General features: G+C 37.1%; 1 protein-coding gene across 1 annotated transcript; it reads right to left on the bottom strand.

The window, feature by feature from the left end:
• Positions 1-4,823: 4,823 nt before the first annotated feature.
• Positions 4,824-13,190, bottom strand: atp6v1c1a (ATPase H+ transporting V1 subunit C1a). The gene is made up of 13 exons (XM_037785451.1): positions 13,027-13,190; positions 12,397-12,560; positions 11,329-11,396; positions 10,230-10,315; positions 9,844-9,938; positions 9,477-9,568; positions 7,858-7,956; positions 7,667-7,735; positions 7,385-7,477; positions 7,086-7,179; positions 6,588-6,685; positions 6,315-6,441; positions 4,824-5,505 (listed from the first exon to the last, which is right to left on the bottom strand). Exons 2-13 carry the CDS (start codon positions 12,526-12,528, stop codon positions 5,407-5,409), a joined length of 1,152 nt encoding a protein of 383 aa, XP_037641379.1. The 5' UTR covers positions 12,529-12,560; positions 13,027-13,190; the 3' UTR covers positions 4,824-5,406.
• Positions 13,191-16,374: the final 3,184 nt, after the last annotated feature.

Here is a 16,374-nt window from a genome sequence, read left to right as displayed (position 1 = left end):
ACTATTAATTAGAATTCAATACAGGGTTTTTGAGGGTTATACAGTATCACAATAAAACACAATATTGCAATACTCAATATTTCCGTCCACCCCTAGTATACACTGAGTCAGTGGTAACAGACAGTAGAAATATGGATCATGTAACCTTAATCCCTGACTATTTTTAATTTAAGAATTGCTTTTTAAAACTAATATTTCTTAATATAAGGAAAACCTATCTGCCATGGTGGCAGGTGAACGTTTTACCTGCCACAGCCAACATTTACCCTGCAGGTGGCAGGTGCTAATTTCATTCCCTGGTCATGTATTATCCCAGAATAGGAGTGGGCCTCCTGGATGGTTCTCTGGGTGCACTGGGAACTAGAACTATACACTTTAATAGGCTACTTTAGTGGTTCCCAGCCCATTTCTGCAGGCACCCCCTTTTGTAGATAAAAAATATATCTTCAATGTAGTGCCCAGCATTGCACACGGATGTATTAAGAGGTTGCATAAGGTAATATTTCACCGGAAATAGTATGCAATTCACGTACTTTTGTTTCTATAATAAGGTTTCAGATCACATACTGTTTTAGCGAACTAAATAGCATGTTAGTGTGTAATTTCAAAGAGTCTGTTACTGCGTTGGCCTTCTTCGTCAGTTTCGTAAACAATAGCTGCATCTCATTTCACAATTTTTCGCCTCCTCGTCTCCTCGCTCCTCGCTCCTCCGGCTGTGACCCGGAAATCGATCTCAGCGCTCCATCTTGAAGGACGTCCCAATTCTTAAAATGCGCATCGAGGAGCGAGGATCGAGGATCGAGGAGGCTTGCTATAGGAGCCATGAGCGAGGATACACCAGTGCATCCTCCAGTGTCTCCTCCACGGATGTTTATTACTGACCGACACGCCCCCTTATTGGATATCAGTTATTGATTGGACGCTGCTGCCGATCAGACTGATCTGATACATGTCAACATCACCGAGTTTCATACCGGAGTGAAGACAGATCACAGATTAAAATATTTATATTTTAATTATCTTGTGATTCACCGTCTAGTTAAAACCTGTGTTAACTGTAGGTGTGAACAACAGACGGACCATGTTGATGGTGAAGTGTTCCAGCAGCAGAAGGACCTGCAGTATCTCTGCTTCACACACCGTCACTAAAGGACTCTGACACTGAGAGGGGTTTATAACAGCTGACAACAAATAGATCTCAAACAACTTTCTTCCTTTATTAGAAAGAGTTTTCTTTTCATGATCTGTTATTTCCCCTCATTAACTTTTATTAAGAATCCAGTTAAAATCAGAGAGAGAAGGAGAGTCTGTCTTTTATACCTTTTACATAATTTATCCTCATTTCCATTCAGTCACATGAGGCTGATAATTCCTGAACGTGGGTTTGATATGAGTTACATTATTTAACTTTTCCCTGAAACATTCAGCCTAATACATAACTTCTACTGTCAGAATATCAATAAATACAGACGCTAATAATGAATAAATAATATAAAGATATTGATCCAGTAGAGATTGTTCCTGGTCCTCTAAGCAGGACTCAGTCCACAGTAGAAAAACAGACTGCAGCTGTTATTCATGTGCAGGTGTTTGTTAAACAGGTAACAGGCTACAGAGAGAAACACTGCTGCTCTGCCACTGAGAATAACTGAGTGTCTTTATTAGTATTAGATCAGTTCAGACATAAACAGCTGTTAAAGCAGACTGACAGCTGATCCAGCTGTGATCAGCTGCTGCTGTCATCAGAAACGGACGTCGCTTCACGTGACGCTTCAGAGGAAAGGACGTCTCATGTCTCTAAAAACATATTTACTCGTTTCCTCTCTCCTCGAGTCTTTTCCTCGCCTCCTCCACTCGCATCGCCCATGGACGGGACTAAGACGCGAGGAGAGGAGTCGAGGAGAGGAGTCAAGCCGTATAAAAGAACAAATGGGAAAGACCCAATGACTGTTGTCTTTTAAGCGCTGCTGTTTTCAGCTCATTTACCTTCTCGGTTCGCTGACCATCAAACAGCTTCAGATGGTCCAAAATGCAGCTGTTAGAGTTCTTACACAAACAAAAAGAACTGATCACATCACTCCACCACTTAAGTCCCTACACTGGCTCCCAGTAAGTCACAGAATTGACTTTAAAACACTACTGCTTGTTTACAAATCACTAAAGGGGGTAGATCCTAATTACCTCTCAGATATGGTTCAGCAGTACACACCTACTAGACCTCTAAGGTCACTGGAAAAACATCTATTAGTGATACCCACCGTCAGAAGGAAACATGGTGAGGCTGCTTTTAGCTGCTACGCTGCTCAACGGTGGAACAAACTTCCAGATGAGATCAAAGATAGTTCAGTAGCCACTTTCAAATCCAGACTCAAGACCAGACTGTTCTCAGACGCGTTTCTTAATTGATCAAATGCTGCACTTTACTGTCTTTTGATTTTAATTTGTTTTCTCTTTTAACCTACACTTTTATATTCTTTTATTTGTTTTTATCTTAAGCACTTTGTGCTATTTTATATATGTACAGCACTTTGAATTGCCTTTGTGTATGAAATGTGTTATATAAATAAACTTGCCTTGACGTTGCCAACCGGAAGCTGTAGCCGTTGGTGACGTGCCGCTTGACGTTAGCTCCGTTAGTTAGCTAGCTACATATTTTACTGACCGACACGCTCGCACCGCAAATGAAACACACACATTTGTCATTCACATTCGTGAAAAAACTCGGTTACCCATTCCTCATGAAAATAGTATATTTTGGGTCTTTTATTGGCCTGGCTTTTTTCTGCGCTCGTTGTTAAATCTGTTGTCTAGGTTACTTAGCTAAGTCATGAGCTAAGTCTGCTAACAGCGTCACTGATGTAACCAAACTGAGAGCAGAGTAACTCGACAGTTGATTGGCCAATAATCACCGTGCGTCAGAAAGGGGGCGGGATGTCCTTGAATTTGATTGGATAGAAATTTAAACAGGTTTACAAAATAACTGTCTTCAAATTTACCGGTATGCACATATTCTTTGAACCATTAGGAGCCACTCAGAAACGGGAACTTTAAAAAATAATAATTTTACACGTTTAATGCATTCTCATTTTTATTTGTCCATTGTCCAATTTTTGGTGCAGCTTACCGGTACTGTTTTTTTTAATGTATATTGAGCATCTTGGGCACAAACATTTCCATCTCTGAATTTATTGTTTTTTTCTTATTTATTTGTCTTGATTATGTGTTTTCACCTACTTTCTCTCTTTTATAAATGTTAAAATATCAAAAGGCCCTACACAACGAACTGTGGTCCACCATCCACACAGGTGTTTTCACTTATTTGCCTGATTGGCCCTCTAATTAGGAACGAGTAGGTTTGCACTAAATGTGCTTGACTGGTATGTTGAGATTATAGATCAGAGCTGCAGAGGTCTAATCAGGTTAACTGGAAACACCTGTGTTTGCAGAGCCCTTTACAAAATCTATGTTTTCTTGTAGGCATATTGCTAGTTTGTACCTCTTTTTTAATTACCTATTATTTTCCATTTTATCTATTTACAATTCTATGATAATTGTTTCCTTCTTAGATACTTCATTCGTGTGATACAAGCACCACATTTGACTGTTTTTTTTTATTATTTCTTATATTCAACGTGTTCCTGTATAAAATTTTTCTACATTATTCCCACATTTTTCTTTATTGTTCTATTTGTATTGCAAGTATTGGTATACTTTTTAGAAGAAGCATCAGACAGTGTTACCCAGCTCTACACTGATTGATCCAGATTGACTCTTAATCATGCAGATTATAAACACCTGAGAGATGGCTGTGTTCTCTGGTGTTTATTTGACAATGCTTCACTCAGATCTTTGTTAGATCAAAACATTGCTCTGTCAAATTAAATTGTATTGGGAGTTATAATTGCAGTTTGCAGATCTTCTGTATGACTTTATGCCATTTTTTACAGGCATGGAACTTACATACAGTTCAGATGACACACATACTCTGAACTGTATGTGGTACTTTATACTTCTACTGCACTACATTTCAATGGTAATTTTTTTTTCCAGGTTTATTTAACAGCTGTGGTTACTATCAGATTTTGATTTTACCAACCAAAAACAGAATATGTTTTGTAGAATATGGTGCTAGGTTGGAGATTAAACTTCCCATAGGCTATATGAAGCAGTTAAATGGAGCACTAACATGTTAATGAATCAATAATACAATAATAACACTGGCAGGGACACTTTGCATAATGAGTACTTGTACTTTTGATACTTTAAGTAAGGTTTTGTTACTGATATTATGCACCAAAGGGCTTCCAGCGTGTTCAAATATAATGCAAGGACCTCACGTGTCTGTTTGGTGCCCTCTGCTGTTGGTATGGAGCTGTCCGTCCTCCATGTTGAAACTGAAGTATTTTTCTTGCAGCTATGTGGATTCCAAAGCATTTCTGCTTAAAGAGGAAGTGTCCTCGAAAATGCCCGCAGCTCTGCATATGATCATGAGTCATCACGAGGCTTCACAGAGCATCTCTCTCTCTACTACACACAGAGACACCACATGCCTCTTTCTCAATTCTCTCACATGAACATTACCATATAAATCAATTTTATTTTTAATTCAACCTTTATTTTTCAAGGATAGTCCCGTTGAGATTCAAAATCTCTTTTCCCGAGGGAGTCCTGGCCAAGACAGCAGCATAAAAGTTTCACACCTAAAAGCACAAATACCAGACTTTCACATATTCATAAAGTGTCTGAATTCTGTTCAATAAAAATAAAATTTGGAGGATTTGTATACATACAGTGACCATTTATTAATCAATTCACACGTTTGATATGATTTAGTCAATCATATTTATTCAATCAATGGCTTACACACAATACTCTGATACATGTCTTATTTGACAGCAAATATACACAACATGAGACAACAATACACACACTCATATCACATCTTTGTTACACAACATTTGCAAGTGTGACCCCACAATCTCAAACACATACCACATCTGGTTGCCATGGGTACAGTGAAAGCATTGCCCATTATGTAAACACAAATCTCTGAACACCAATACAGAAGATGTAGCCATCAATACACACAAGCGCATGTGGAATGATAAATATAGAGCTTTCCAATATGATTTCTTTATCCAATTCACATAAAAAAAACTAATTTTGTGTGCAGCTTGAGAAGGAAAATAAAATGTAAACAAAAACAATAATTAAAAGTGGTTGTTTTTTTGTCCCTTGGCTGTAAAAGTGGTAGAAGCTTGCTGATGAGCCTTTTCACCACAAGGAATGAACATGCAGTTGATAGGGAGAGACGACAGTGAGGAGGCGGGGGAGAGGGGAGGAGAGGGAGGTTTGTACCAGAAAAGATGAATCGACACTCAACATAAAGACAAAATGGGGAAAGTGTTAAACTTTAAAGTCTAACATGTTGCAATCGATCTTGTAGTAGACGTAAGGATAATACTCCTGCTGGCTCAGGTTGAGGCCTGGGATGTCCATCGCACACTGAAAAAAAGAAAAGATAGTTGAGGCTCTTAGTGTGTTAGCAATACCGTGGAGGTATTGTATGTTATAATATGTTGTATTGTATTTCTCATTTCAGTTATGGATTAAATACATAGTGAGATAATATGTTATATCCTAACTTCTGCCATGATAATCATATTATAAAGTCTTTATAGTAGTCAGAGTTATTATAGTAAACTAAAACTGAAACAAACAAAAAACTAAGCAGTGAAAAATAATGAACTGAAACTAAATAAAAACGATATCTTTAAGAAAAATTAAAACTAATCAGAAACTATATTGCCTATTTAAAAACTAATGAAAATAAAATACAAATGAACGTAAATTCCTTTCAGTTTGAGTTTTTTAGTTATAATATCTTACTACGGAAAAAAGGAGACAGCATGAATTTCCCATCAACTCTTGTGACACTGAACCAAAGAAAATGAACGGACGTGCCCTTCCAGGAGATGGTGCTATGTCACAATTGCTTCACATTGAACACTTAAGTAGCACAAAGACTAAACATTAAACATTATGTCCATTCCCACACAGTTCCCCAACCACATATTCTGTATGTAATGTATATGTAGCTACATACTTCTGAGACATTAGAAAAAAAACTGAAACTAAACTAAAACTAGCAAACACAATCTGAAAACTGATGAACACTAAGCTAAAATGATAAGTCAAAACTAAACTAAAATAAAAACTAATTGAAAATTCAGATAACCTTGATAGCAACACATGCTTATGTTGCTTCAAGATGTGCAGTGTTTGTCTTGATGCTACAGCCTCAAAGTACTCACATCGATGATGGCTGCTGCACTGCTGTCAAGATGTTTGTACAGTTCATTGAGCACCTCCCTCAGCTTCTTCATGGTCTTCTTGGTTGGCTGCAGGAGCATGGCCTGAAAGTTCACCGGCAGCCCATATCTGGAGGAACACATAACATAAATATACTCAGCAATTTTATTTATTCTTTTTTTTTTTTAACTGCTACCAATGAAAAGGAAGCAAGCACTGTCAAATGACACTTCGGTTTTTAAGTAATTATATTTATGGTGATATTAAGACTGTACCTTAAGACAGATTCAACAAAGACTCTGAGTGCTTTGATGTGAATCCATGCAATGAAGGCTTCACTGAAGTTCACTTTCAGCCATCGGACAAGTGGGCCCTGCAGAGAACACATGCAGATTAATTTGCAATCAACAAGATAAAATGTTACTTATCAAAAGTATGTAAGTATGTAAAGTTTGGTGATCTTACAAAGTCCTTATGGTTACTTGTATTTATTTATTTATCTCTTTTATTTATTTAAAAAAAGGATATTATTATTTAATTAAATATTTTTTTAATTTAATTATTATTTATATTATTTTTATCATATATTATTTTCTTATTTTAAGGTACTTATATATTAATTTTATTTCATTTAGATTTATATTTAATTTATATATTTACCTATTTATTTATTTATTTTTAAATCCCCGTCTTTCATTGTTGCATGCATCAATAAAAATAAAAATAAAAACTAGAAAACAATTTTGAAAATTCTTTCCGGTTCCATCACTCACAAACTGCTTCTTCTTATCCGTGGAGAGCCGTGTCATCTCCTCTTTGTCTGCCTTCATCTCCTCTTCGTTGTACTGGAAGTCTCTCACTGTGAACCTAGAAATAAAATGTCGAGGGCAGAAATTCATATTTCTGTGTGTATAAATACACTGATATAAACCCTGTGATCACTGTCCGGTTGATATATTTAGTTAGAGCTATTTATATTTGCTTCGTAGTCTGGCTTCTTTTTTCTCCTGTAGACACGTTTCACACCTCTTGTCAATGACAGTGTGTGTTGGCTCAGTATATCGACTCTTACTTGTTCTCTCTGGCTTTGTGTTTGAAGTCATCAATGGCTTTCAGAAACAGAGTGACACTGAACAGTCCACTGTCGTTGTCCTCAAACAGCAGACTGGAAGAAAAGACGGGTGTTAGGGGAGTTATATTGCTAATGATGTTCATAACAAACTGTAGATGAATGGGCATATAAATACTCATGGGAAACAAATCACCCACTAAAAATGCAACTACCTGTCATGGGTGTTTCTCTGACAAAATGTGTTTCAGCTAATATGTTATTTGACATGATTACATCACTTACTTTGTGGATCGAGGCACCACCATCTCAGCAAGTGTTTCATATGTTTTCTGCCAGTCAGTGTATGCCGTCCTGAAAGAACAAAAGACGAGGAGACACTAAAGAGCGCATCTCATTTCCTGAATTATGCTGCCGCAGGTTTCCAACTCATTTGCATTCAGACATGCTTGCCACACTAGAGAAATCATACTCACTTTGGTACGACTACCAGCAGAGTGATGAGGTACTCTGAGTCAAGTACAAAGTCATCCTTCTTGACGATGTCAGCCAGGCTTCTGGTCAGCAGGCTCCCCCTGGTGGCACATAACAGTGTTACGATAAAATGGACATGACAAAAGGCATTTCCCAGTTTGTACATCCTTGATTCCTTTCCTTGCCTCCTCCCCTCACGTCTTAGTCCCTCCCACGGGAGATGCGAGCAGATGCGAGGAAGAGACGCGATGACAGAGGAGTCAAGGCAACAGGCCGTAACAAAATGAGACATCCTGGCCTCTGAGCCGACATTTTAAAGCAACATTAATTAAATAATGACGTGTGCTGTCCATTTTGTTATACCGCTGTATATTATGATCGGTCAGATGAGCATAACAGTGTTCATGACAACTTATAGGCTACATTTACTGTTACTAATTCAATTCACAACGTGGCATCATGTGACAAGAATGAGCGGATGTCGTCTTTTTTAAACACACACACTGCAGCCTTTATATATTTTATTGTGTGAAGCACTACAGATGTTTGTATGCAAAGTACTACGGGAAGTTACTGTCTTCGCTCCCAGGACTTAATCCTATTAACTGTCCCCAAAGTCCACACTGAAGTGTGGAAAAAGGGCATTCAAATATGCTGCTCCCTCTTCTTGGAATCAGTTACAAAATGAGCTGAATCTTCGAGAGCTGGTCTCACTGAATGTTTTTAAAGTGCTTCTAAAAGAATGGGAAGCAAGCACATCTGGCTGTAGATGTTTTGAATGTTCTTTCGATACCTATCCTGTAATTTGCTCTTTGTCTTCGTTTTAAATTGTTATGTTTGTTTTATGTCTGCAACTGTGTAACTGTGCTGCTGCCTATCTTGGCCAGGACACTCTTGGATAAGAGATTTTTAATCTCAATGAGTTTTTACTCCTGGTTAAATAAAGGTTAAATTAAAAAATTTAAAAAACTATACTATAAATAAAGAGTGACATTATATATATAATATATGTGTTTGAGCGGTATAGCTTATACACACAACACACAAAACACACACAGCAAATTAGAATGTAAGAGATTATTGATATAATAATTTGCCGTCAGCAGCTGTTTGCACTTGTAAACATCATGTTTACAGCATAGTATGTATAGTTGTGAATTGAATTAATAGTACGTATATAAGTTGTCATGAACACTGTTATGCTAATCTGACATAAATAAATACAGATGATTAAAATGATAACATACAGCAGTATAACAAAACAATGGCTGTCCCAACCATTGTATTTAATTAATGTCGCTTTAAATGACGGTTTAGAGGCCAGGATGTCGCATTTGTTTCATGCCTGTTTCTTTAACTCCTCTCTCCCTCGACTCCTCCACTAGCATCTCCCGTGGACGGGACTAAGACGCGGGGAAAGGAGGAGAGGAAAGGAATGGAGGATGTACTAACTGGGAAATGAGAAAGGCCTATGGTCAGTGATCCATTAAGTTAATAATATACTTTGCTGATGATAGTTGAAAAGGACGGTCTGGCTAGCTACATTACTTCCTTCCCGTGAAAACTCTGCAGCCTAAATGTAGCGCTAAGACGTGCACATTTGTACATGTGGATTACTTACGCATTCTTTCTTTCTAAGTTCTGCAGGTTTCCCTTCAGGTTGTTGTAAGCTGATGCCCTCGTCTTCAAGTCGTTGTCAATCTGGGTCACTTGCTGTAAAAGATTTTTTTTTTTTAAATGGTTGAAATTATTTATGACTGACAAATAAAATACAGAGTAACAAGACACACCTCTACACAGAGCACCTTAGAGTACATAAGTGCACAAAGGCTGGATGTGCCCAGTGGAAAATAAAATACATTAGACATTACTACAATAGAGCTCTAGCATTACCTATTAGGCTACTACGATAAACATAGACAATTTACAGAAATACCTGTACAAATATTGACAGAATTCACTATTTCAGAACGAACTGAGAGACCTACCTTTGCGATGATTTCAGAGATGTTTTTAAGTGACTGTTTGATGGGATATTTTGCCATGTCCCATTGAAATCTTGTGATATAGGTGACAAGATCAACTGAAAAAAGGACAACAAAAGACAGGCTATTAAAGCTTTATTATCAGATTATAGTAAAACAGAAGTTGGGTAAAGCTACAATTTTATTACAGTGATTTCAGATCTGATCCATGATCAGATAGTTGTCAGTTGGCATTTTCTAAGGATTGTAAAGAATATTGAGAACAACATCAGTGTGCCTTAAATTGTTATTATCATTATTGATAGCTAGTTAACCTTGCTTTGCTTTATCTTATAGTTTTTTTGGTGCTAAAACAATCTAGAAACTTTGTGTTGTAACCATCACTGTACCTCCGTTGGCCAGCAGGTTCTCCTGTACTTTGTCTCGACTGTCTTCCAGCACGTCAGCCATGTACTGAGCAACCTTCTTCACCACACTGTGAACAGCCAGGAGACATCAAAACACGCCATGCCAACACAAACTGCATGCACAAAGCCAGCCGTAAACCACACATTCACCCTGCACATGCTCACACGACCACCACGACCTCATCCCCCCAAGTTCAACACAAACATACACACACACACACATCAAAACCTTTCACATATTCCTGTTAAGGTGATTTCCTGACAAGGCAATTTATAACATGGCAGACTTGCAGAGTTCAGGATTTTTAACCACACTGTTTCGTAGCACTTCAAAGCAGAGCTGTGTCCACAGTAGTGAAGCCAGGGAAAGACTGAGAGCCAAGTAACATCTCATGCCTAAAAAGTTCATAAGAAAGTGCAACAGCCACTTAGGTTTAATTTTATCTATCTATAAAACATTTTTACAACTAAATAACCCAAATAATCCAATCAAAACTTCAAATAAATGGGTGAAATTTTGAAGAATTCAGTAGTTTGGATATTCCTTTTTTCCAGAAATGCTGGATGGAAATTTCCAAAATGAAACTAGATAAAAGACAGGCTGTAGTCAGAGAAGTGAAACCATTTTGCAAGGCTGGTCTTTCTCACAGTCTTGGAAATATCGACAGAGAAAGCAAAGCGGAGCTCAGTCAGTAATGGCTGTGTGTGAGTTTTGGATGTCAATATTTCCAAAAGACTATAAATTACACTCAAACACACTCGCGGCACTTAAGTCATTGGGTATAAATATGACTAAAGAAAGAGCTGCTGGTGTGTCACCCAACTGTAAATTGCTAAGTTTAGACTGCGAGGCCCACTAGCCTCAGGCCTCTGTGAAATTCCTCATTGTTACAAGGTAAGGGATGCGATTAGGGAATGGTAAACCAGCTACATCAGAGAGTCAGGAAAGCGGTACAGGTTTTTTCATGCACTTTTAAACGCAGACCATATTCAACATGATTATGAGAGCCCTATATGTAATCACTAAAACAGTGGAGAATAGCAATGTTCATTCTGAGTCAGAATACAGCAGTTAGCATACCTTTCAACAAAGGAGTCTAATTTTGCCAGTTCATCCGACAGTCCGACCAAGACATCTAGTGTCCCCACCTGTTTTTGAACACAAAAAGTAAAACATCAGCACATTATGACTTTTCAGTCATCAGACCTGAGATTTGTGTCGTTTTGAAATGGGGTCAGCAAGGTTGTGTTTTAACAGTGACATCTGAGGTTCAATCCGCCTACAGTGACATCCAGGGGGCCCTCTGTGCTTATGATGGCGCCTCTTTGTCCAGAGCCGCTCATGCATTGCTAACAGTTCCAGGAGAACATTACAGGCCCATGTGGCTGCGAGGTCAGCGGGGTGACTTCACCTTCAGCACAGAGGGGAACCAAACCAGACAAGCTGGGCTGCTCTGTGGACAAAAACTTCCCCAAACCAACGCTTCAACATGCAGGCAACGGATCTGTGTAACGACTGCTTCCCATACACACAATCAGTTTATTCTTGACAGTGGATATACAGTATAAGGTGAGTGATTTTGATATTACTTTTAAAACCACCATAACTTAAAAAAAAAAAGATGATAAATAACTATGAACCGTGCAAGAAATTAAATCCAGAGTCCATAGATTAATTACTCCGTACTTCAGCATGGGAAAAAATATTAGTAAAATATCTAAAAAATATAAAAGCAAAATATCACAAAGTATTAGTAATATTTCCCAAGAATATTAGTACAATATTTCAAAACGTATTAGTAACATATCACAAAAATATTAGTACAATATCACAAATATATTAGTACAATATCCCAGAAATATTAGTACAATATCACAAAAATATTAGTAAAAAAGCAGAAAAATATTAATTAGGGTCAGACAAAAATTTAGAAAATATCCAAAAATTATATCAGTAAAATATCCAAAAAATATAAATAAAATATCCAAAAAACCTTATTGATCCATGAGATAAATTACCCAGCAGTATATAAAGTAATTGAAATGAGCGTCACCTTTCCCAGCTGCAACATTAAGGTGTTGAACAAAAAACATATCCCAAAAAATATGAAATTGTGACAAGCAGAGAAGCCCATAAATCCATGCTAACCTTGAGGTCTGGGATGTTGAACTTGTGATTGGTGGAGAGGTTGTTGGTCCGTGTGGTGGCTGCCATCATTTTGTCCCATGTTTGCTGGCAGGTCTTCTCTCCCGGTGCAGAGATCAACCAAAACTCAGTCATGGTTTACAACACTGGTGCAGCTAGAGAAAAAACTGAGAGGAAAACTGAATTTAGACAAATGTGTGCTGTGTTATAACACAGCTCATCAGTTAATAAAACATTGAGAAACACACTGAGTTTGTCTCTTTATCAACAGCACTGATCTGGCTACAGTACAGGTACTGTGTTTAAATTCCCTACTGTACCTTTATAAAGCTGCTTGTGCTGTTGTTGTTTACCACTAAGCAAGCTAATGACATCATGCTACACCAGCAACAGGAGCTCATTCAGTGTTTAAGTCCATCACAGACTGACCTTAACAACATATCTTCATTCCCTGACTGCTAACTAACGTTACTTTGCCACAAATGAGAATTAGCAACTGTATACAAACTGAAGCTAACACAAAAAGATGGTTAAGGTCAGGCAGCATCCAGGAAGGATTAGCTAGTTAGCCACTTAGCTTAGCTCACAACAACAACACAGGTGGTTGTTGTGGTGTCTAACAAGTTCACTCACCTGTGAATACTAAATGTGGATGTAGACAGTGAACAATATAGCTGTTAATAGCGTTTCTATGACTTGATCATGTTCATAGTTGCCATTGAACACAGTTGGTGAGGTCTCCTGACAGCAGCATCAGAGTCAGCTGATCTTAACAGAGGAACCGGAAGTCTCTCTCACACTGACTCTGCTCCACAGCGACCACAGCTGGTGGACTGAGGGTACTGCAGGAAACTGTAAGTCACTGCAATGATGACTGTGGGATTCTGATTTCTTCTAAGTTTGGTGCTCAGGTTCAGTGGTGGAAGAGGTACTCATACATCTCGTACTTCAGTAAAAGTAACAATACCACAGTGTACAAATATTCTGTTAGATTCAAGATTCAAGATTCAAGATGTTTATTGTCACACCGGTTATACAGGTACAATCGTGTGAAATACTTTTTGCTGGGAAGCTCCATTAAAATAATAAATTATATTACATTTACATTGCAATTATATTTACATTACAATTATAAAAGGAAATACTTTGTACAAGGGCATATAAAGAACATATTCATTAAGAAAATATACAGTATATACAGTATAAGATATATTTTTGTGTGAGAAGGTGTCGTATGACAGGTGTCTTATGAAAGATGATTGTTACAAGTAAAAGTCCTGCATTCAAAGTCTTACTTAAAGGCTCCCATATTGTAAAAAAGTGAGATTTCCATGTCTTTTATATTATAAAGCAGGTTTAAGTGATATATATTAATACTATGAAAGTATCAAAACACTCAATCCATTTAGAAATACACACAGCCCCGTATTCAGAAACAGTGCGTTTGAAACAAGCAGTTAGGATTTCTGTACCTTTGTGATGTCACAAATGTACAATATTTAGACCATTTCACAGTTATAACATAAACATTCTAAATGTGTCCAAGTTTATTTCCTGGTTGCCGTGTATGTGAATGTCATCAGCCAACAGGGAGTACACATGGACCCAAGCTGTTGCCTAGCAACGCAATTCCGTTGCCATTCCGTTGAAATGAGCTAAAACAGAGCGTTTATGATATAGGGTAAATACAGGTATATTCAGACAGACAGTATGAGAAATATAATGTGTTTTTTGAACATTAAAGCATGTAAACATGTTCTTGTAGAAACCCAAAATACAAACATGAACCTGAAAATGAGCATGATATGTCCCCTTTAAGTAAAAGTACAAAAGTATTAGCATCAAAATTCAAAGTACTCATTATGCAGAATAATATATATAATATTATAATTATTTATGCATTACTGTGTACGTCACTTTAATGTTGCAGCTGGTAAGGATGGAGCAAATTTTATTATTTTTTGGGATATTTTACAAATGTTTGTCTGATAATTTATTAATATTTATCTGATATACTAATTTTACAAATATTTTGGGGAAATTTTACTAATGTTTTTTGGGATATTTTACAATTTTTGGGGGGATATTTCACTGATATTACTTTTTATATTTTACTGATATTATTTTGGATATTTTATTTTGGATATTTTTTCCAACATGGCTGACAGACACTACCAGCTTCTTCCTAATGATATGAGCGCAAAGCTGACCAGCACCAAGTGATGAATAAGTAGCAAGAGAGAACATGTGTTGCATTTGAGGGTTTATTATGGTGCAGTGAGAATTCAATTTATCATAGTGTATTTATTGTGTTTTAGCTCTTCCAAGGTTTTATAACATGTCATGTCTGCTTTAGGAATGCTATAATACCAGATAATGTAATAATGAATGTAATTCTGTCTTTCACAATGCAAATATTTTTCTGCTTTTTTACTAAACTATTGGGTATATTTGCACAAATATTTTTTGGATATTTTAATGATATTATTTTGGTTATTTTACACATTTTTGTCTGACACTATGCTAATATTTTTTTTGCTATTTTACTAATATTTTTGGGATACTGTACTTATATTTTTGGGATATTTTGCTAATATTTTTTGGATATTTTACTAATATTTTTGGGATGTTTTATTTGTTCAACACCTTAATGTTGCAGCTGGTAAAGGTGAGGCTCGTTTCAATTTATATACTGCTGGCTAATTTATCAATAAAGATTCATCTTAATTCAATATTACAACCATAATTTATTTGTTGATTATTGTATTATTTATCTGCAAAGTAACTAAATTTATCAAATAAATGTAGTGCAGTAAAAAGTACCATATCTCCTTCTGAGATGTAGTGCAGTTGAAGTAGAAAGTAGCAGAACATGGAAATACTCAAGTAAAATAGAAGGGCCTCAAAATTGTACTTACTTGAGTAAATGTACTTAGTTACTTTCCAACACTGCTCGGGTTCAAGGGCACTATAGGACAGATGCTTGCAAACATATGCAATAGAGGCCAAGTCATTCAGATTAAGGAGGGTCTCAATAACTAAACAACACTTTGCAACCATGTCAAGATTGTATGAATGTTATGCAACAACATAGATCAGTAACTGCCATGAATAAGGACTTTATTCATTGTAATCGGGTAGACATTTCTATATCACGGGCAATCCTACAAAAATATATTTAGGTGAGGAAACATTTCTTTCATTCTTGATATGGAATTTAACCTAATTTCCTGAATTACAAGATGTGATAAGAACTCCACCCGAGACTTGAGCGTCAGTCAACATTCCAAGTGCATTATTACCTTATTATTAGAGAAGGACGCAGGCGAGCTTGGATGCCAAGTCAGCAGCGTTTGAGGCTTTAGAGTTACTAAATTTGGAAAAGCCGGGTCAGGTTTCCTGACTTTGGGTGTCTCCTGCACAGAATCTGAGGGAAACGCCCCCAATGGGACATGTTTATAGTTCAGTGGGTCTGGGGTTCATTGTTTGGGACACAATGGTTGGTCTGCCTGGAGCCAACCCTCGACATCAAACGACAGGTTTAGTTTGCCCATTGCTGGCTAGAGGCCAGTCTGCCAGGATGTTATCAGGACACACACACACACACACACATCATAATCAGTCAGTCTGGAGAATGCAGACTACTGCTGAGAGTCTGGTGTGTGATCTCTTCATGTTAAAAAGAGAAAAAAAGTGTTGTTTTAGCGATAAATAACATTGAATGTAATATCAAGCTTAATGCTATCCCCTATCACTCATACCATTCAACATTGTGTCCTTGCATGGACTCCCATAGCTCTCTGGAAACCATTACAGCTTCTCACACACATGTGATCACACATTTGTCTCAAAGTTGTGTTTATGATCACTGATTAAGGCCTGGAAGTATTATAATGGAATAGAAGCATCTTAAAACTGTTATAATAGACATACTGCCATCACCTTTCTTCTTCCTCCATTTCTTTAGAAAATGCTCCATGT

This window comes from Sebastes umbrosus, chromosome 11, assembly GCF_015220745.1.
Source record: "Sebastes umbrosus isolate fSebUmb1 chromosome 11, fSebUmb1.pri, whole genome shotgun sequence".
In the NCBI taxonomy this organism is placed as follows: domain Eukaryota; kingdom Metazoa; phylum Chordata; class Actinopteri; order Perciformes; family Sebastidae; genus Sebastes; species Sebastes umbrosus.
The sequence above is the reverse complement of the archived record's forward strand: the minus strand, read 5'-3'. Positions and strand labels throughout refer to the sequence as shown.